Below are 23,295 nucleotides of genomic sequence, written 5' to 3'. Positions count from 1 at the left end.
ACAAAAGACACTGACCAGAACTGGCTGCCACAAGTCACCTGATGTTTAGAATTATACGTTAACCTTTTTTGGAAAGTTATATATAGTGAGTTCTGGTCACATCAGTATAAGAAGGATGTGGAAGCATTGGAGAGAGTGCAGAGGTGATTTACCAGGATGCTGCCTGGTTTGGCGGGTAGGTCTTATGAGAAAAGGTTGAGGGAGCTGGGGCTTTTCTTTTTAGAGTGGAGAAGGATGAAAGGCAACTTAATAGAAGTTTATAAGATGATGAGGGGGATAGAGTGGACATTCAGAGACTATTTCCTCAGGTGGATGTAGTAGTTACTAGGGGGCATAACTATAAGGTTCATGGTGGGAGATACAGGAAGGATGTCAGAGGTAGATTCTTTACTCAGAGAATGTTTGGGGTGTAGAATGCACTGTCTGCTGTGATAGTGAAGTTGGACACTTTAGGAACTTTTAAGCGATTACTGGATAGGCACATGGAGCACACCAGAATGATAGGGCATGGGATAGCTTGATCTTGGGTTTGGACATAGCTCGGCACAACATCAAGGGCCGAAGGGCCTGTACTGCGCTGTACTGTTCTATGTTCTAGATTACACTGCTGACATGTTATTCATGGAATTCCATAGGGATGTCAAGGTCCCCTTCAAGAATGAATTCTTGAATGAAAGTCATTAAAAATGCAAAGCGCTGGACCTTAATCAACTGTAATTCTATTAAGACAATGGGAACAGCTAACCAGTCAGATACCCAACAGACACTCAAAAGCCTTTTGGAGGGTGAAATATACCCTTCTGTCATTGCTTTCTATCCTGAAATGTGTCAGAAGTTTCTGAGATGAAAGATGAAGATCAAAACGTGATTACTTGTTCAACAGCTGAACATGTTAATCAAGTTCCTTCTTGGAATGCACAAAAAGGCGGCTTAAAAATTGGTTCTGCCAAGCCAGAAATAGTTAGTACTCAAAGTCATCTAAAAACAATAAGGAAGCAGTAAGAAATCTCACTCTGAAGGGAAGAATATCCTCAGCGCGATGAACTCCAACTCAAGTCAAGGATTTTAAAGGAAAATTACCACAACATTCAACCATCTATCCTCAAAGAGGAGCAGAGGTCTTAGTCATAAATTCTTTTAATTTTTATCGGATTTGAACTTTCTTTACTTTTGAGGTTTGTGCATGCGAATTGTCTCATATTTATTAATTTCCCTCTGGTTTTGTTTCTTGTAAACTCACTCTTTCTTTGACTCAAGAAACCCTGGTTTTGATTGGCTCCTTATCGAAAGGTAAATACATTTGGATTGGAAAAGACATTTGCAGGAAATACATTTTAAAAAGCCCTTATTGCAAGCAACCAAGGGGGCTGAAGGGAGCCAGTCCACTCCTCCTCACCCAGTCATAACACCTTCCTTGAACGGAAGTCTCCCTCAGCTATCACAGATAACAAGCTTAAATCACTAACAGGTAGAATCGTAAAGATATTGCGTCTTTCATAAGTCTTCAATACCGGTGCTACTGTTACACATATGTCCTCTCTATCATAAACTATATTAGACCACTGCCATCCAAGATAGCACTAGTATTTTCTAGAGAACTATGGGAGGAATATTTTAATGGAGCGTATGAATTGTTCTAACACTCCAATCAATAAGTGTTTTCATTGTCTCTCCAAAATGGAAAGAATAGACAGTAACTTGGAGTTTGCACCAGTTTTCACTATAGAGGACACATGCAACATCATAGAAGCAGCTGCAAATCAGGAAATGGAAGAGAGGAAATCAGCAAAATTATAGTCAAAGAAGTGCTATTGAGTGAATTGTTGGGGCTGCCGCTGACAAGACCCCATCTTGACAGACTTCAGCCGAGGGTTTTAAAAGAAACATCAAGTGTGATTGTTGATGCATTGTTTTTTAATTGTCCAAAACTCCCTAAATTGAGGATGGTGCCACTGATTGGAAGATACCAAATCTAATTCCATGATTCAAAAAGAAAGAATGACAGGAAGCACAAAACTACAGGCTAGTTAGCTTAACATCTCTACTAGGGAAAATGTTAGAAATTATTCTTAATTAAGTTATAGCAGGGCACTTGGTTAAGTTCAAGATAATACGCAGAGTGAACACAGTTGAAAGGGATAACATGTTTAACCAACTTTTTGGAGCTCTTTGAGAAACTAAAAAGTGCTGTGGATAAAGGGAAACTGATGGATGTACTATATTTTGATTTCCACAAGGCATTTGATAAAGTACCACAGCAAAGCCTATTGCAGAAAATTAAAGCTCATGGTAAGGGGTGGGGGGAGGAATGGCAGCTATCATAGTGGCATGGCTGGCTAACAGGCAGCAGACAGTAGGCATAAGTTGACGTTTATTCAGGTTGGCAAGATGCAACGAGTGGTGTGCTACAAGCATCAATGCTGGGACCTCAGCTGTTTCCAACTTACATTAATAATTCAGATGAAATTGATGATACGAAGATAGGTAGGAAAGTAAGCGGTGACGAGGGCATAAGGAGCCTCCCAAAAAGAGATATCTAAGTTAAATGAGTAAGCAAAGATCTAGAAAATGAACGACAATGTGGGAAAATGGGAATTTATCTAATTTGGCAGGAAGAATGAAAAAGCATATTACAGAAATGATGAGAGATCTATGTCCTAGTGCAAAAGGCTGGCATGCAGGTACAGTAAATAATTATTAAAGATAATTGGGGCGGCAAGATGGCACAGAGATTAGTTCTGCTGCCTCACAACACAGTAAGAAGTCTCACAACACCAGGTTAAAGTCCAACAGGTTTATTTGATAGCACAAGCTTTCACAGCGCTGCTCCTTCATCAGGTGAGTGAGGACTTATGTTCACAAACAGGACATATACAGACATAAACTCAATTTACAAGATAATGATTGGGATGCAAGTCTTTACAGGTAATCAAATCTTAAAGGTACACACAACGCGAGTGGAGGGAAGGCCAAGCACAAGTTAAAGAGGTTCTCATGACTTGTCTGGGCTTGCAAAATCTCTCTAACTGTCCTGGCTGGAGGCAATACACACCTCTTTAACTTATGTTTGGCCCTCTCTCCACTCACATTTTCTGTACCTTTAAGACCTGATTACCTGTAAAGACTCACATCCCAATCATTATCTTGTAAATTGAGTTTGTATCTGTTTATGCCCTGTTTGTGAACACAAGTCCTCACTCACCTGATGAGGAACTGCATTCCGAAAGACTGTACTGCCAAATAAACCTGTTGGACTTTAACATGGCGGTGAGATTTCTTACTGCGCTTACCCCAGACCAACACCGACATCTCCACATCATGTCCTCACATTGCCAGGGACCCTGGTTAAATTCCGCAGTCTTGGGTGACTCTGTGCAGAGTTTGCATGTTCTCCCCGTGTGTGCATGGGTTTCCTCCAGGTGTTCCAGTTTTGTCCCACAGTCCAAAGATGTGCAAGTTAGATTGACGGCCATGCTAAACTGCCCCTTAGTGTTCCAAGATATATAGGTCAGGGGTATTAACAGGGTAAATGCGTGGGGTTATGGGGATCTTGTTAAATGATGGAGCAGGTTCAAGGGGCTGAGTGCTACTTATATTCCTTGTGTGTAGGTCCATATGCTTCCGCTTAAGGAATGACGAAAATCTTATCAGACGGGTAATTAACATCTACCTAACATTTGGATTCTAAATGAAAGACACAACCTGAGGAGGAAGATAGACACATACTCAGAAGAGATCTACCAGAACCTTTTTGTTGCTACTTCACATCTCTCTGCTGAATGAAAGTGATCACCAGCCTTTCTCTCTGAAACACAGCCAACATTGTGAAGCTGTTACATGGGGGGTGGAAACACAGGCACAGACATCAGCATAAAGGGCTTTCAAGAGGTTTCCTTGTACTACTTATTCAACCTTTCTGGACAATTAATGCTAAAACGATGAACCGCCATCATGAACTTCTTTCTTCACTTAAAGTATAGATTGAGAATCCAAACAAATCTGTCTTTATGACTAATTCACTGGATATGAAGCCAATTAATGGCATCCCAGATCTATTAACACATTGAATTTTCTGCTTTCATCTGAAGATAAAATTGTTGAATGCATCAATGCAAACACTTACTGCAGTCCACGCACCAATCATACAACGAGAACAGGTCCAACCATCATGGATCTCGTGAAGTGGGACACCATAACAACCTAAAGATCAAAGAAGTGTGTCATAACTATTATTCCAATCCTAAAATCAACATTACAGGTGAGCAGAGCTAAGAAATTAACACCTACTTGCATGAACCTGTAAACAGCACTTTGCACACGATATCAACAAACTAGTTCCGTCTTCTTCAATAAATGAATTGGTAGGGTAGAGATCATTATTTTCTTCACTGTACGTAAAGCACATTTCTGGAATAAGCGGTTTAGTTTTATGTTGCTTGGATGGTGGCAGCTCTGTTGTATCAGTTTTGATCTGGGATCTCCTTTCCATGAGGTGATCAGGCTGGATAGAAAACAAATAAGAAGCGCAGTTGATTATCTTTGTTTTTTTCTTCTAAAATGCTGTAAAATATTGTGATCATTAAGATTAGAGAAATTAGTGTTGTACAACCAGGGTCAGCAGCAAGTAGAATACATTCAGGAGCTGAATAATGTTTTCTTTACTCTCTGCTTCTGCCATTTTTGAGCCCGAACTTCAAAAGAACTGTACCAGTGCAACATTTAATTTCCATTTACCACAGCAGCTATCCTGTGACTTCACACTGAGACGGCGAATTAATATCAAATAAAGGGCAGTTTTATACTTTACATCATTACCTATCAGGCATTGTAATAACAGTCTAAATTATAGTAATGAGAGGAATGATGCTATACAGTGGTCAAGGGCCGAATCTATTTGGTTAGAATTAAGAAACAGCAGAGAATCTATTACACCAATGGGTTTATACGATAGGTCACCAAATAGTGGGAAGGAGACAAAGGATCAAATTTTCAAGTAATTAAAGAAAGGTGCGAGGACTATAATGGGGACTTCAATTATCCTAACATGAACCAGAATAGCAGCCAAGTAAATGGCAAAGAGTGTAAGCATGCCTCAAATGTTTCCAGTAGAACTTTTTTTGATTGCTGTTTTTCAGCTAAACAACAAGGAACCATACCTGGGTTCTGGGGAGTCAAGTAGGGAAAGTTAGTGAGTACAGTATGTTACAGTGAGAGAATATTTGGGGAAAATCTAGCTTAATATTATTAGATTCACAATAGTAGTGGAAAAGGAGAAGGGATACTCAAGTGTAAAAATATCTGACTGGAGAAGGGCCAATTTCAGTAAGCTGAAAAAAGATCTGGCCCAGGCACATATGAATCAAAAATTGGTAGGAAAACCAGGATTAATGGGAGGCCTCCTAAAAGGAGATAGAAACATAGAATCTAAAAGCAGGAGTGGGCCATTCGGCCCTTCGAGCCTACTCCACCATTCACTGATCATGGCTGATCATCGAATTCAATATCCTGATTTCCCCCCTCCCTCCCATATCCCCTTGACTCCTTTTGTTGTTTCCACTCTGACTAGTAGATGGCACAGTAGTAATCCTGAGATCACTACCTTTGAGGTCCAACTTTTCAGCTTGCTTCCTAGCTCCCTGTATTCTGCTTCTAGGACTCATCCCTTTTTTCTTAACTTTTTCAACCAACGTGTACTGCGACCACTGGATGTTCGCCCTCCCCGTTCAGAATGTCCTGCAGCCTCTCTGGGTCATCTTTGACCTAGGGAGGCAACATACCATCCTGGAGTCTCATTTGCGGCCACAGAAATGCCTATCTATTCCCTTACTATTGAATCCCTATACTTCCCATACTTTTTTCTCCTCCCCTCTGCAGCAAAACCAATTGTGGTGCAACGGATCTGGCTGTTGCTGTTTTCCCCTGAAAAGCCAATCCCCTCAACAGTATCCAAAGCGGTATATCTGTTTTGCAGGGGAATAGCCACAGGAGATTGTTGCACTGTCTGCCTAGCTCTCTTGCTCTGCATGGTGGTCACCCATTCCCTTCCTGCCTGTGGAGACTCAGCCTGCAGTGGCCCACCTGGTTCGGATACAAAGCAGAACATTCCTATGAGGAGGGAAGGTGGGGCATCCAAAACTATGCGTTTGTGGTTAACTAAGGATATAAAAGTTGAAATGAAACAGAGAAAGGAGGATTATGAGAATTATGCATTTCATAATACAGTGAAAAACCAAGCTGAGATGGAAAGTACAGAGGAAAATGAAAAACAGGACACAGAGACAGGATAAGACTAAATTTTCCCTTTTTGGAAAAAGGGAACTCAAAGGTTTTTCACAAACAAAAATAGTTAAAGCATGCCAAAAGGGTAGCAAAATAAAAGTGAAATACTGGGAATGCTTGAAATCTGAAATAAAGACAGAAAACGCTGGGAAAAACCCTCAGGTCTGGCAATAACTGTGGAACAAAAAACAGAATTAACATTTCACATGCCTCTTCGTCAGAACTCTCCTTCTCAGACATTGCTATTACTGCTAAATTTTTTTCCAACATTTTCTGCTTTTATTTCAAAAGGAATGCTGATTAGGGACCAAAAATGAAATATTTATGTGGCATGGCCAAAGTACTGAATGAGAACTTTGCATCTCCCTTCAACAGAGAAGAAAATTCTGCCAGTGTAGCTCAAAGGAGGGTCTGGAAGTGACACTGGATGGGATAAAAATAGATAAAAGAATAAGTACTTAACAGTTTGCAGTCCTTAAAGTTAAGTTATTCAGACCAGATTGGATAAAGCTCTGGCCAAAATCCTCCATTATATATATGGAGATGATGTCAGAAGAATAGACAATTATAAGTGTTACATCCGTGTTTAAACAAGGAGGGAAGAAGGGGATAAACTCATCAATTGCAGAGCAGTCAATCTGAACTCAGCAGTAGAGTAATTTTTATATACCAGACAAAATTAATTTGCATTTGGAATAGTATAACGAATCAAAGTCAGTACGGGTTTGTTAAAGGTTGGACTAATTTGATCAAGTTCTTGGATGAAGTAACAGAGGGCTAATTGTGATAGGGCAGCTGATGCGTGTATGAACTTTCAAAAGATGCTTAATAAAGTATCGTACAATAGCAAGATTAGACCTCATGGAATTAAAAAGACATTCACAGCAGAAACACAAGATTAACCATGGAACAGAAACAATTGTTTCCCAGGCTTCAAAGGGGTGTGCAACTATGAACTGATGTTAAGGGTGAATATTAGGATCACTGCTCTAAAATAATGACTTGGATTCACAGCGTATAGTTTCGAAGTGCGCACATCATAGGAAATTCAGAAATGCATTTAAAATGAAGAGGATAGCAACATGAATTTAAGAGAACATAAATTTTGGGCCTGATTTTACCATCAAATTTTCAGGAGCAAAAACTTGGTAAAGCCACATGTGAGGCGAGTAGCACGATCTGCACCTGGCTACGCAGCGGTTCCCCATTTATCAGGACCCAAAAATGGCCATGGGTGACAGCCATTTAAATGCATTTGCATGCACTTAAATTGACTTAATGGGTTGCAAGCTCAACTTTACTGGCATTCCCCCCTTGACCACAGTGTTCGCCCATCTAGAATCGGTGTGAAACAGACATGCTCTACAAAAGTCTGATGCAGCGCTGTTATTGAGGAGGTAAGTGCTGAGTGTCCGACGGCTGAATGCTTGCAGGGGTGGGGTGGGTGCACTTTGTCTGTGATCAGTGAGGGGGAAAGGGGAATCCGCTGCCACTCTGCCTGTGATCGGTGAGGGGGAAGGGGAGTCCACTCTGCCTGTGATCGGTGGAGGAGGAGGGGGGGGGGCCCACGATCTATCTGGGTGCTGGACGGGTGGAAGGATAAGAGGGTCAATAGTGTTACGGGGTTGGGTCAATATCTGTGGCGGCCGGGGGAAGGATTATCTGACTGGGAGTGATATGGCAGAGGAGCTGCATTCTATCATTTTTTTCTGCACATGCGCAACTGGAGGCACTGATCGGAGCTGCAGGACTTCGGGCTCATTAAGTCCCGCCCAAGGCTACTGCAGCGCAATTCGGAATTGCTGATAATTTTTCAGGCAGAGTGCATATGGAAGCACCTGAGAATGGGTCTAAAAGTTGGATCTGAAACACTCCTAATTTCAAGACCAGCATTTAGAATCAAAATAATAAAATAGTCAATAGGGCTCTTTGAATTGAATTATTACTAGTACAAGTATACAATGAAAAGTAATGTTTCTTCCACACTATACAGATAAAGCATATCGTACATGGAGAAGGAGAGAGTATAGAATGTAGTGTTACAGGCACAGCTAAAGTGCAGACAAAGATCAACTTAGTACAAGGTAAGTTCATTCAAAAATCTGATGGCAGCAGGGAAGAAGCTGTTTTTGGTACTTGTCCTCAGACTTTTGTATCTTTTTCCCAACAGAAGAAGATGAAAGAGAATATGTCTGGATTACTTGGGGTCCTTGATTATGCTGGCTGCTTTTCCAAGGCAGTAGGAAGTGTAACAGAGTCAATGGATAAGAGACCGCTTTGCATGAAGGCCTGGGCTTTGTTCACGACCCTTTTGTAGTTTTTTGCAGTCTTGGATAGAGCAGGAGTCATACCAAGCTGTGATAAAACTGGGAAGAATGTTTTCTATGGTGCATTTGTAAAAGTTGGTGAGAATCATAGCGGACATGCCAAATTTCCTAAGCTTCCTGAGAAAGTAGGGGCATTGCTGGGTTTTCTTAACTATAGCATCAGCATGGTGGGACCAGGACAGGTTGTTGGTGATCTGGACACCTAGAAACTTGAAGCTCTCGACTATTTCTACTTCATCACCGTTGATGCAGACAGGGCTATGTCCTCACTACGCTTCCTGAAATCAATGACTATCTCCTTTGTTTTATTGATGTTGAGGGAGAGGTTATTGTCATCATACCTATTCACCAGGTTCTTTATATATTTCCTCTTGTCACTGTTTGAGATCCAGCCCAATATGGTGACGTCATCAGCAAACTTGAAAATCAAGTTGGAGGGCAATTTAGCCATAGTGATAGGTGTATAAGGAGTATAGTGATCACAGGGCTGAGGACACAACCTTGTAGGTGACCAGTGTTGAGGATGATTGTGGAGGGGGTGTTGTTGCCTATCCTTACTGATTGTGGTCTGTAGGTTAGGGAGTCTAGGATCCAGTTGCAGAGGAAGGAGCTGAGCCCCAGGCCACGGAGCCTGGAGATGAATTTTGTGAGCAGATACGTGACAGGTGCAACATAACACAGAAGTGTGAAGTGATACATTTTGGTAGGAAGAATAAGGAGGGACAATAAGAATTAAATTGAATGGTTTTAAAAAGTGTGCAGGAACAGATAGGTTGGCAGAACAAATGGGGAAAGTTATTAAAAAGAATCCTTAAGTTTAGTAATAGAGGAAAACTGAAAAAAACAAGGGAAAGCTCTGTTAAAATTTCATAAAATATAGGTTAGGACTCAGCTCAAATTCTGGATTCAATTTTGAGCACCTCACTTTGGGAAGGACATCAATGTCTTTGCAAGCTTGTAGAAGAGATTTCCTAGAAATACCAGTCATGAGAGGTTTCAGTTATGAGGAGAGACTGGAGAAGCTAGTGTGGCTCCCCATAGAGCTGCAAATGTAAGGAGATTTGATGAAGGTGTACATGAAAGGTTTGGTCAAGTAAATAAGAAGAAACTGCTTACTCCCTCTTTACTGTGATAAGAGTTTTGGTAATCGGAAGATACAGGTTATGGTGATTGGCAAAAGAGCCAGAGCAGCAGCAGAAAACATTTTTTTTAAAAACAGCAAATGGTGTTAAATCCATTAGGCATACAATGGTGGATGAATAAGTCTGAAGCAAAGTCTACCTCAAGACAGATTTATTCACAAGACCGTAGAGTCTGCCCCACACCTCAGCATTCCAGCCGTCCTCATTTATAGCTGTATCAATATCCATCAATTGCAATTGCCATTAAAACCTTTACAATGTAATTGCCATTTAATAAAGCAATTGCAATTGGACCTTAACAATATAATGAATAAGACATCGACCGAGCTCTCTCTTTTCCTTTAAAATTGAAACTTTGGAAAATTTGAGAAATCTTTCAAATTAAACAGAAGGAAACAAAATCCTGTATTTTTAATTTTCTATGTTTCGCATTATATCCAATCGGTAACAAATGGCCTATATATAATTTTTAGAAGTGAATGTAGAAAAGAAAATCATTTTGGAAAACAAAACAGCAAAATTCAAAGTTGACAGGTCACTGGGTCCCGATGGCACACCGCTTGCTGCTGAAGAAGAGGCAGCTCAGGCCACAACTCACAATGTTTCTTAAAAATGCAAATTATGCTTTGGGATAGAGCAGCAAACACAGTGCCTTTGTTCCATAAAGGCTTGGGGAAAACAGGGAAAGCAAGCATCATGTTTTGATGCTTGGAATACATTTCAAGCAAGTTAAGTCATTTTCCACATTATCTAAACAAACAACAATCTATTGCCTTCCAGGCTAGTTCAACAATTTCAGGCTGTAATCTCTGTGCCCATTTTGATTCCTTTTCTTTACATATTTTGATCATTCCCGTGCTTATCTCTCCTTTTTGCTTTAGGATGGCAACTGTTCACCCAGTATATCATTCACACTCGCTTAAGCACATCTTTTGTTTTTCTCCTTGCCCAATTCGCACTCCCTCGGCCCTACATGACTCCAGTCATTTAATTTCTTCCACCCCGTCACAGACCTTCCCTTTTTGTCTTTTGTCCCGCTCTCTCTTATTTCACCTGCTTAAAGCTTTCCAAGTGTTCCAAGTTCTGGTGAAAGGTCACTGATTTGCAACATTAACTCTCTTTCCCTCTCCACAGATGCTGCCAAGACCTGCTGAGCATTTCCAGCATTTTCTGTCTATTTATCAGCTTGTCTAGGTAATCCAATAAAAAACTCGTAAAGTCCTTTAATTTGTGCAGTATGGGAGAGAGAGTGAGAGAGTACACAAAGAGTTCATAGGACAGAGGTTTTGAAATAGTAACAACATAAGGCTCAGAAAAGCTGGAATATAGTTAAGACATTTTTTGCGCAAGTTAAATCAAACAATTCACTACTAAGGGTTACTGTAACGCATTCTTCATTTACTAATATGCAAAATTCATTACACTGGTGAACAGAATCCGATTAGCAGGGCCATTCTATACATTTACCTTACTGAAGAAAAAAAGCAGTTTAACATTCACTTTTAGCCTCATTTCTGAAAAGATTAGTCAAGTACATGTGCAAAAGATATGAATATCCAGTTGATGTCGCAAGTGTTCTCATTAGCATACTTTCAGGTAATTCAGTCAGAGAGTAAGTTAACGTCTACGGACATAAGATTGCCAGACGGTTTGCAGAAGCAACTGATATCACCAGGACCAAGAATTTATCTTGGATGAATATGTAATTATGATATCACAGTTTTTAAAGGTACATTTCTATTTTGAAGCATTGACATTTGCGTTTATGAGCTTTTTAAAAATTGAAGTATAGAAAGACAATATGGCACCTTTGTATTTCTTCAAACCTTGCTGGACTCGTATCTCTAGAGCTGGCTATGAAGATTCATAACATACAAAAGACTTTTCCAGGGAAATCCACCGAAACTTCTCAGAGAGGGGGTGGCTACTAAAAATGTGACATGTCTTTTCCAAGGTAACAAGGCAACAAAAGCTGTGGGTTCACCTGCTCTTGTACAGCTCTTGCCCCCTCTGAAACTAAATTGTTTTCCAGTGGTTTTTGTTAGGGGAAGGTGGGGAGTGATTCTGAAAGTTGACCTCAAACTGAGGAATAGTTCTACTTGCGGTGTTTGTTGTCTTGTACTTTAACTAATTAGTCATTCGTCTTGCAGAAAAATGGACAACAGTTATTGGTAAGTTATTAACCATGGGTGGCATGGTGGTGTAGTGGTTAGCATTCCAGCCTCATAGCACCAGGGGCCCAGGTTCAATTCCAGCCTCAGGTTACTATCTATGTGGAGTTTGCACGTTCTCTCTGTGTCTTTGTGGGTTTCCCCTGAGTGCTCTGGTTTCCTACCACACTCCAAAGATGTGCAAGTTAGTTGACTGGCCATGCAAAATTGGCCCTTAGTGTCAGGGAGACTAGCAGGGTAAATACATGGGTGATGGGGAGAAGGCCTGGGTGGAATTGTTGTTGGTGCAGACTCAATGGGCCAGATGGCCTTCTTCTGCACTGTCGGGTTTCTATGATAAAAGGTGAGAAATGCCTCTACTTCCAAGGGAACAGGAAACAGGAAGGGACTTCAAAAGACCACAATGTAACTAATTCTTTGTCTGGTTAAGAAATTAGTCCTTGAAAATTAACATAACAGTCATTTAGTATATGTTTAGTATGTGTTTTCTGAACTATGTAAAGGATATTGTGAGTAGCATCTTGGGAGACTGGTCAGAAAAAGTAGATAGCAGCATACTGGTAATATCACTGGACTAATAATCCAGATGCCCAGGCTCATGCTCTGGGGACATGGGTTCAAATTCTATCCTGGCAGCTGGTGGAATTTACATTCCAGTAATAAAATCGATTAACTGGAAATAAAATCTGGAATTGAAAGCTAGTCTCAGTAATGATAACCACGAAACTATCATTGATAGTCATAAAAATCTATCTGGTTCACTAACGTCTTTTAGGGAAGGAATTCTGGTTACACATGACTCCGGATCCACAGCAATGTGGCTGACCCTGAACTGCCTTCTGAAATAAGCACTTAGTTCAAAGACTATTAAGGGATAGGCATCAAAGGTTGGCCTTGCCAATGACGTCCACATCCCATGAATGAATAAGAATGAACTGCCTGGAAGAACTCAGACAACATCAGACGGATTCCTGGGCCAAGAGAGGGCAAAAAAGGTATCAACGAAATAAATACCATTCTGCTAAATGAGATTATGCTTTCCTCTGGGTGCTCTGGTTTCCTCCCACACTCCAAAGATGTGCAGATTAGGTTGAATAGCCATGGTAAATTATCCCTTAGTGTTAGGGGAATTAGCCAGATAAATACGTGGGGTTACACGGATAGGATGGGATTGTTGTCAGTGCAGACTTGATGGGCCTAATAGCCTCTTTCTGCACTGTGAGTTTCTATGATCCTATGAAACTGCAAGTATCATAACCAATGAATTAGAGATGAAAAGGAAATGTGCCCATCTCCCAAAATCTGCTGACCTGATGACACCACCAGAAAAGGCAAGCCTCCGGGTATTCAACTGAAAAAGACACCTTCACAGCTAGTATTCAACTGAAAAAGACACCTTCACAGCTAAACCGAACCTCAAGTTTCAATTCTTTCATTTCAGAAAGGTGGAATTCAAGCGATAAGCCCACAACAATATCTCAGAGACTGATGTGAAAATTTCATCTTCAAATATTTTTCCCTTTATCTGCATTTTAATCTTTGTATCTGTTAATAACTTGTATCACTTTTATGCACGTAACTTCCAGCAGAAGTTTCCTAATAAATAAACTTATATCTTTCAGAGTAAAGCTTGACTGTTGGGTTATTTTTATATTAAATCACTTGCAAAGTGAAAAGGGGCTACATATACAGGAGCAAATGTGTTTCCTTCAAGGAAACACATTTACATGGCTGTGCTAGTGGGCAAATTCTGAGAATCCATTATTTCAGATTTAAATTTAATGAATATTTTAAAATGTCTACAAAATCAAGAGAGTCAGCATGAGTTTTGTAAAAAGCAAATTGTGTTTAATCAATTTGAGAAAGCTTTTGGTTTTTGTTTCTGAAGAAGTGACTAGGCAGATAAAAGGAATGCAATAGACATAGTGTACAATGAGTCATAGAAGGCATTCTACAAACTGTCCCGCAGCAGACAAGCTAGAAAAATTGAGAAAAACATTACGTGGAAATATACATGGATTAAAAAAAAGACTGTCAAGACATGAAATTGAGTTAGAGTAAACATGTATTACCTAGGTCAGGAGATGGGTTTTACCTAGTTCTCCCCCATACCTAGATGATTTGGACTTGCGCAGAAGGCAGTAGTTGCTGCTAAAATAAATGTTAAAAGATTTGGCAAACAGTGGGGGGGAGCTGTAAAATACTTCAAGACAACATAGGTAGTCAGCAGAATGAGCAGGCAAGTGGTGGATGCAAGTTAATGCAAAGAAGAGTGTGAGGCAGTAATACATTTTGAGAGATTTTATACACAATGACAATATATTGAATGGTGTGGATGAACAGAGACACCTAGGGGCTCAAGTATATAATCCACCAAAAAGTAGAAAGAAAGGCACAGGAAAGTCATTGGGATACTGGGTTATAAAAATAGCGGCATAGAATGCAACAGTAAAAAGCAATGATCAATTTACATAAAATGTTGATTAGTCCACAATTAGATTACTACATGAAGTTTTGGGTGCCAACGATATTGAAATCATGCAATGAAAGCATGAGTTCACTAAAATGTCAGGGATAGGAAAATACATCAGACACTTAAATCATTTCCATTTGGGTGCAGAAATTGAAGGAGATTTACAGACGTTTTAAAATTCTGAAGAGTTTTGACAGTGAGAAGGGAAAGTTGATAGGCAATTAATTCAAAAAGAGATCCTGCATTTTGCCTGTAAAAGAGATGGTCCGTGCATTCCAATTTCCTATAAATTGCCAGACAATTTGCAATGCTCAACTCTTTAGCCTCAACAAAGCCCGCCAAAATCTGCCACTACATTGTGAGGCTCCAATTGCAGTTTATTGCAATCATGAATTTGCTTGAATTTTGACAGGAATTCTTCCCTTCCGCAAGCACAGAGAGCTGATAAATCAGTAATTGCAAGTGCCCTGCCAATGGTATGATCTCTGGTCCTGATGTGACACTCAGGCTTGCAGTCCACTCCAGCAAGTTCATTGTTTCCAGAGTTTTCTTTTTGTAATTCATTTCATCTGTCTTGGCAATCTTGTTTGCCAACCCTGTTAATGTTGAAGTTAAACCTGCATTGACATTCAAATGTAAATTAGATAGGTTTCTTGATGAAAATAACATTTTTGGATTTAATATGAGTAATTTGAGACTTGAGATATTAGATATAGTGGGCTTGGGAGGAGAAAGGTGACTTTGGATCTGTAGCCCTCACAGCTTTTTCACCAGTATTTTCCTTGCATAATTTCTGAGCTTATTACGCACTAATTGATAGAGGTTGATTGTTGTAATTAACCAATAACTCTATTACCAATATATCATGCAAACACCAGGCTGGTAAAAGGCTAAGTTAACTTTGGCATGTTTTTCTATAGAAATTCTTAAGTTTTCTTCTTCTTAGAGTTGAGGATGACTTCCTTCCAAACTAAAAATGAGTTCTCAGGTGACTGAGCAGTGCAATGTGTGAATTATAGTCTCTGTCACAATGGTGGTTGAAGGAGCAGGTGGGTAGGGTGTCTGGGTTGCCACGCACTTCTTCTGCTGTCGATAATTGGCTTCAGCTGGCTCTCAGCAATCAGCTTCTTCCCAGGTACTTTTTCTGCACTTTGGCAGTCTTGGGCACAACTGTCGGTGAGGATGTTGCACTTATTCTATGGAGGTTTTGATGGTGTCCCTGGAGCATTTGCTCTGCCTTCCTGAAGCTCGCTTGCCATGTCAAACCTGAGTAGAGCGCTTGTTTCAGGACATGTCAGGTATACGGAGCTGATTGAGCATGACCAATGCTTTGATGCTAGGGGTGTTGGCCTAAGCAAGAACACTGAAGTTGATGTGCCTCTCCTGCCAATGGATTTGCAGGATCTTGCGGAGGCAGTGCTAGTGGTACTTCTCTAGGGTTTTGAGGTGCCTGCTGTAAATAGTCCATGTCTCTGAGTCACACAGGAGGGAGAGTATCACTACTGCTTCATAGACCATGGGCTTCGACACTTCCTCAGGCAACCGAAGGCTGCGGTGGCATACTAAGGTTAGGTTGATTGGCCATGCTAAAAAGTTGCCCCTTAGTGTCCAGGGATGTGTAGGTTAGAGGGGTTAGTGGGTATTATATGTAGGGATATGGGGGTAGGATTGTGTTCAGTGCAGACTCGATGGGCCGAAGGGCCTCTTTCTGCACTGTAGGGTTCTAAGACAGTGTTGAAGCTCGCTGTTGATGTTTGCCCTTGTTGATAGTAGGCTCCCAAGGTAAGGAAAGTAGTCCACATTGTCCAGGGGCCTGTGGCAGATTTTGAGGGGTCAATGCTGTATAACAAGGCAGATTAGTAGTGGACCTTTGTCTCACAGTATTTAATGTAAGGCGCGTGCTTTTGGATGCCTCAGTCAATGTGTTGATGATGACTTACGGTTCACAAGCATTGTCTACATACTGTAGTTCAATGACAGAGGATAGGACAACCTTAGATGTGGCATGCAGGAAGTGGAGGCTGAACAGATTCTTACATTCCACTATTTTCATAGTAACAATGCACTCAGTAGATCTTTTACTGTCCCTGATCATGACGGGCAGGGCCCCTTAGTTCAATACCTCACAAATCAGGAATGTTTGTACATTTTGTATGTCTATCTTGACGTTCAGGGGCATTTACTCCAAGACTTGTTCAAATTGTGCACTGAAAATATTCTTCGAATTGTTGAAGACTTTCCTGGATTATCAGTTGGAAGTTGCAACTCTAATAATGCAACATATGTCAATGTTCTTACTGCCGACTTTGAAGCGCAACTGCAGAAGGTTTTGGATGTGGTAGTGAGTGAAAGCGAGAAGAAAGGCTGAGCATAAATTGTTAGAAAACAAGATCTCATTAGCATCCAAAAAGGATTAAAAAGGTCACACAGGTAGGTAAATTTTGTTACCGAGGAAGTACGTTAACATCAAAAGGAAAGTACGACCAAGAAATAAGACAAAAGGATCGGAATGGCTATTCCAAGATGCATTCCAAAAAAGTGAAGATGATCAATTCAAATTTTGCCAATAAGAATAAAGCAGAAAATCATAAAATGTGACATCACACCAGTTTTGAACTGCAGAAGCAAGTGTTGGACAATCAGTGAAGCAATGTAGAGAAATATTGTAACTGCAATTTTGGTTATTTGAGGCGAATAATGAAGATATCTTAAACAGCTTACACTGCCAATGAAGAGGTGCTAGCAAAAAATCTGTGACATGAAGAACTCTGCTGAACAAAATCAGGAAGAGACAAGTTGGAACTTCTTGGGCGTGTAATAAGAAATAAGACTTAGAATGTCAGATGCCAATGAGAAAGATCAATGGTAAAAGAAATCGAGGTGGACAAAGAACAACCTTTCTAAAGATCCTTGCAAATTGGATCAGTGTAGTATCAAGATGATCCACACCTTCACGGCAAGATTAAAATGGAGATCTATGGTTCCTAATTAGAACATGGTGTCTGAAGAGAGAGGGATCTTGACCTACATTCATTAACTGCTAAAGAAGCAAAACAACAATTTCTAAGTACAACTGGGTTACAAGCTCAGTTTCCTCTTCTGCTCTTTCTCTACAAATTATTAGTTTTTCTTTCTATCTCCAGTTTTACTTCAATTCATCCCATTTCCTTCCCTACTATTCTCTCCTTTCTCTACTATTTCTTTCAATGCTTAAGGAAATTATTGAGGTTCTGGATGAAAAATTGAATCACTGCATTTTTATGACATTCTACTGACTGGTGGCACAAATACAAACGATGAGAAGGATGAAGTATAAGGTCTAAAAATGCAGCTTTACATATGGCATTGCAACAGTTTATGGCCCTCGTTCCGCTGCATAGGCAGGTGGTGAGGGGTGAACAATTTTAAATTATCACATAAGAAAACAACAAGAGAGATTAGAATTGTTTTTACATGAAAGAAGAGGGTCACTGGACAATGGGATGCTTTATCACAGGAGTGGCTGAAGTGGAGATCCTTGCATCTCTTAAGAAAATGCAGGTTAAATATTTAAAGCAGACAAAAATTCTGGTTTATGGAGGAAGAGCAAGGTGGCAGGATTAGTTCTGAACTGCCGCATAAAATAGCAGTTAAAAACATCATGGCTCAAACCACAGAGTTATAGAAACACATCTCAAGAGGTCATTCAGCAGATCATGCCTGGGCTGGAGTACATTCCACACCCTTGCTTTTGGTTTGCAACCAAGCAAAAGTTCATAATCCTCAAGTCCTTGCCGAACCCCTTATAACATTATTTATGCAATCAGCTTCCAATACCTTTTTCAGGTACAGCATTGCAGACCCTGACAACAGTGAAAATTATCATCTCTCACCTGGATCTTAGATTGATTATTTTAAATCCAATATTGACGTCATCAGTGGAGAATATTTTTCCATTGTCTGCTCTAGCAAGACACCTCTTAAACTTCTCTTGTACAGGGATAATATAGTCTTATTTAACAATTCTGTACTCATAACTGAAATCCCCTCATCTCTTGTAACATTCTGCTAAACCTCTCCAATCCCCTGCAAAGGCCTTAGCATTTTCCTCAGATATGGTGAGAATTTTCCACAGTACTCCAAATGAGGCCAAACCAATGATTTAGAAAGTTCTAGCATAATTTATTAGTTTCTAGACCTTTGCAACTATTTATAAATCCAAATAACCCATGTGGTTTTTAAAAAGTACTTTATGAATTTGTCCTTTCACCTTTAAGGATTTGTTTAGGCGGACACAAAGATCGCCCTATTCATCTGCACTTATCAAAATGTCTCATGGACTGGTATACTAGTTTTCCAAAAGAGTACCACTAAGATGCATCACTTCACATTTCTATACATTAAACACCATCTGCTATGCTTCTACCCATTTCACCATCCAGTCTATACCATTCTAAAGCCTATACTTATCTAATCACTAGCGACTATGTTTTGTATCATCTGCAAATTTTAAAAGCTGCTCACTACACCTGAATCTAGGTCATTTATAAAAATTGAAAAGAGTAATAGATCCAAACCTGTCAGGGAGCATCTCTGCAAATGGCCTCCCACTTTGAAAAGCACTTTGCACTTAATTTCACAGTGTTCCAGCTTCTGAGCAAGGAACTTTGTCAAAAACCTTCCAAAAGTCCACATGCACACATGCATATGTACTACCTTGTTCAATCTTCTGTTGCCTCACTAAAGAAATCAACCTAATTAATCATGGTTAGCACATCCCCACTGATTAATCCATTCTCTACAATAATAATTTCTAATAATCTACCAATGTTAAGCTTGCTGACCTGCGGTTTCCCACTTTATGTCCTTGAGGTTTTTTGGGAATGTGAATGGCATCCTGTAAAAGTGACCACGTATGTGTGTGTAGGCCTGGAGAAAGGTTAGTAGAGACAGCTTGTCTGTAGGAACTGAGAGATAAAAGCGTAACAGTTTCATATTCATGCAATTGTAATGATGAGGTTATGATGAGTTAGGATAAACAAATTGGATTTAAAATTTGTATTATGAGGTATGTTAGTGCTTAGCTTTTCAACTGTTGAATTTCAAAGGAAATATCTAAAGTGGCAAGAAAGCTTTACACCTTACAAAGGTTTCATAACAAGGGATTGTCTATTAAATTTTATTAACCTGAAAGTGGAGGCAATTGGAAAACATGAAAAATTCTAACAGTTGGAAAAGCTGAGGTCAAAGAGGTGTTTGAGGACAATGGAAGCAGGGATGAAAGGGAAAAAGGAAGTTTAGCGAAAGACGTTTAGCTGAGCTACAATGGCTATATGTGGGAGTGTCCTGAAACAGGTCAACTGAAGGTGGGAACATCTTTGTTTTCAGAAAGACTTTTGGATTTCCATATCAGAGTAGAAGTGGCTGAGGTGATTAATGTGGGGAACCTTTATTAAAGAGAAAGAAGTTCTTAGTTTTGGGTAATGTTACTGGATTTTTATAGTAAAATCTATAAGGCAGTTGTTGCCAAGAAGGTAGGTAGTGTACTTTTTGGTATTCAGTAAGTCTGATTTAACTGTGCAATTTTAATCTTATGCGCTTAAGCTTTTTTTTCTGGTTAATAAATCGTTTAAATTTTTAACTCCTAAGGTGTTGCTGGAATTCTATGCTTTTGGGGTCAGTAGCTTTTCTTCATTTTCAAAACACAAAAGGCTTATGATCAGCAAGCCAGATTTCCCCGTGGGATCTGGTTTGCTCAGCAAAGAGCATCTGTTGTCGTTGTAATATCCTCCCGTTTCTTGATAAGTGGTATAACTTCAGTAGTCTTCTAGTCCTCTGGCACTACTCCCGTACCCAATAAAGATTCAAAGATTGTGACCGATGCCTCTGCTATTCTCATTTTTGCTTCTTTCGGTAACTTAGAATGCATTCTATCTGGATCAGCTGACAAATTTACTTTCAGTAATGCTTTCTTTTTAAGTAGGCCTTCCCTATCCATTACGAACCTGTCCATAACTTCCTTCTCCTCATCTATTGTAACCTTCATATTATCTCCTTTCTTTGTGAGGACCCATACAAAGTACTCATTTAATTCTTTGCCACGTTCCTTGCCTCCATATGAAGTTTTCCCTTTGAGTCCTTAAAACACAGATTTTCCCTTGCTTGCACGAGATATGTTTTAAAAATGTCTGCAGGTTCAGTTCAACGTTAACCTTTTCTTGTATCTTCCCCTTGCTTCCTGAGTTAACATTTTCAATTCCCTCCTTTATTTGCTAAGATCTTCCTGCTCATTAAGTAAATCTTGCTCCTGACATTTGTCATAAACCTCCTTTTCTGTTTTATTTTAACTTTTATTTCCTTTGTCTTCCAGAACACATTAGCTTACCGAAATCTTTCAAAGGAAGATGCCTCATTTCTACTTGAATGCTGTTTTTGCTAAATGCCCTCTGTTGCTCTTTTATTGCTTTATCTTGCCTTTTTCAATCTATCTGCACTCGGTCCCTTCTTAAATCACTGAAATTAGCTCTTCTCCAGTTGAACATTTTTATCTTTGATATTTTCTGGCCTTTTTCCATAACTGCATAATGTTGTGGTCACTGCCAGTTAAATTATCTATTAGTCTAACACACTAGACTTGTCCTATTTCATTTCCCAGAGCAAGAAGTAACACCACATCCTTCCTTCAGGCAGCACAGTGGTTAGCACTGCTGCCTCACTGTGCCGGGGAGCCAGGTCCGATTCCTGGCTTGGGTCACTGTCTGTGTGGAGTTTGCATATTCTCCCCACGTCTGCGTGGGTTTCCACTAGATTCTTCGGCTTCTTCCCACAGTACAAAAGATGTGCTGATTAGATGCATTAGCCATGTTAAATTCTCCCTCAGCGTACCCGAACAGACGACAGAATGTGGTGACTACGGGATTTTCACAGTAACTTCTACTTATGACACTAATAAATAAACTTTGCTGAGAAAGACCGATTTATCTGTGCACATCAGGAAATCTTCTCCTTCCCTACCTTTAACACTGCTTCTTGCCAAGTGTACATGAGCAATTAAAATATCCTAATAACAGGCCTCTGAAATTTGTTCATCTTTTCCTTCTTTATCAGTAACCAGGAATAATACAAATCCATTCCTGGTCTTATTTGAGCCATATCTCTATAAAGACAAAATGCCATTATCTCATCTGGTAACCCATGCCTGCAGTTCACCAATCTTTAACTAGTTATGCCACAGACACTGACACACACACACACACACACACACACATCAGCTCCTTCTTTTCTATAAACTTCTACTGCTCTATGTTCCCTATCGGCAATTTGACAGATCAGTTTAAAATTATAATCTGAAAGATGCTTCCTTTATTGGATCTTGTTAGCTCAATAAATACACGATGCAAATGCATCGCAGATCAATCAATATTTATAAAGAGAGAAGATTCACACATGTAACCCTTCTTTGGGTCTGAAATATTCCACTAGACTTGTGATGCATCTTGGTGCACTTTTGATGTATAGAGAACAACCAATTAAAAATGATCAGTCTAAAATTTTGACAATGATCAAATACATCCAAGTTAAATACTACAGAATAAGAGATTCTATAAATTATTCTAAAGTTCCTAATTCAAACCAGTTTTTTAAAAAATTCTCTCACTATTAAATGCTATGGGTAGGCAGCAGTTTGCTGATACTGTTCAATGCATTTTTCCTCAATCAGGCTCAAATGCTCACTGGTTTGAGTCAAGAAGTATGGTAAGATCAAAGTGCTACATGGTACTGTGTTGTGTAACATGGAACTTACAAGCACAAAAACAAATCCTTCCACCTAAAAGGTCATTATCAGTGTTTCTGCTCCATACAAGCCACGTCCTACCCTCTTTATTTCAACTCTCAATCCTTTCATTTCTTTATCCTTTATGTGATCATCCAGCTTCCCCTTAAATGCACCTACATTAGCTATATCAACTGCTACTTGAGATAACGAATTCACATTCTCACCACTCTGAGTAATGACGTCTCTCCTGAACTCCCTCTTGGACCTAATGCCTGTCCTTATGGCTGCTAAATCTAACTCGGGCCTTAGAGCTAAAATTCCACAGTCAAATCTGAAAAATACTTCTTGAACATGTGAAAATTGTTCAGATTCATCATCTTACTAATTTTATCTAGCCTTGTGAATAAAATAACAAATTACCTGGTAATAAGGAAAGAAAAGTGAGCAAATGGCACAATATGGTTCCATTTTTGAGGCTTCTTCATTATACTCCTTCTCTGCTTGAAAATTGTGCGGTTTATTCTGCCAGAGTTGGATAAGAGGTTTGGCCCAAGGCTCAGTTTCATTTACCTCTTCTTCATTGGATGTGGAATCAACCAATTCTACAAAACAAAATTATTCTACTTTTACTCTTTGGTTTCCACAAGAATCAATTAAGTTGCAACATTAACATTTTCCCTTTCTATCAGTACTATATTAGGGCACAATGCACCTGTTAGATAAGGAAGTAGTAGCCGATAGGAAAGTTACAGCACTATTATGGACTATCCCTGTTTAATACTGTTGTAATTTGTCATTACAGTGCAAGTTACCCTTTATTAATATGCTTCACCTTCAAATACAACTAATCCCACAGTGGCCATTTTGATATGTAAAGCTTGGGCTTCAGCACAACAGCTCAGATGGTGGCACAGTGGTTGGCACTGCTCACAGGAGCAGGAACCCAGACTCAATTCCGGCCTCGGGTCACTGTCTGCGTGGAGGTTGCACGTTCTCCGTGTCTGTGTGGATTTCCTCCGGCTGCTCTGGTTTCCTCCCACACTCCAAAGATGTACAGGTCATGTTGATTGTCCCTTAGTATCAGGAATTAGCAGGGTACATATATTGGGTTAGGGCCTGGGTGGGAATGTTGCTGGTGCAGACTTGA

General features: G+C 39.8%; 1 protein-coding gene across 3 annotated transcripts in view; it reads right to left on the bottom strand.

The window, feature by feature from the left end:
- LOC145342911 (lysine-specific demethylase 4C-like) overlaps positions 1-23,295 on the bottom strand; it is a 354,712-nt gene that overhangs the window by 121,023 nt on the left and 210,394 nt on the right. For 2 of the 3 annotated variants that reach the window (XR_013886659.1, XM_080188495.1), the window contains exons 13-15: positions 22,569-22,750; positions 4,288-4,501; positions 4,124-4,200 (exon numbers count right to left, since the gene is read on the bottom strand). Coding sequence is in view for 2 of the 3 variants with exons in the window: in XM_080188495.1 (XP_080044621.1) it covers positions 4,124-4,200; positions 4,288-4,501; positions 22,569-22,750 (473 nt within the window). In the remaining variant the exon portion in view is untranslated. Of the gene's footprint in view, positions 1-4,123; positions 4,201-4,287; positions 4,502-22,568; positions 22,751-23,295 lie in introns of those variants that run through there. The other variant, XM_080188496.1, reaches the window with a different exon arrangement.

The sequence above is a fragment of the Carcharhinus amblyrhynchos genome, chromosome 5 (genome assembly GCF_965287045.1).
Source record: "Carcharhinus amblyrhynchos chromosome 5, sCarAmb.v2.hapA, whole genome shotgun sequence".
NCBI classification, from domain to species: Eukaryota; Metazoa; Chordata; class Chondrichthyes; order Carcharhiniformes; family Carcharhinidae; genus Carcharhinus; species Carcharhinus amblyrhynchos.
Note: the sequence above shows the minus strand (reverse complement) of the source record. Positions and strands in the feature narration are given on the sequence as shown.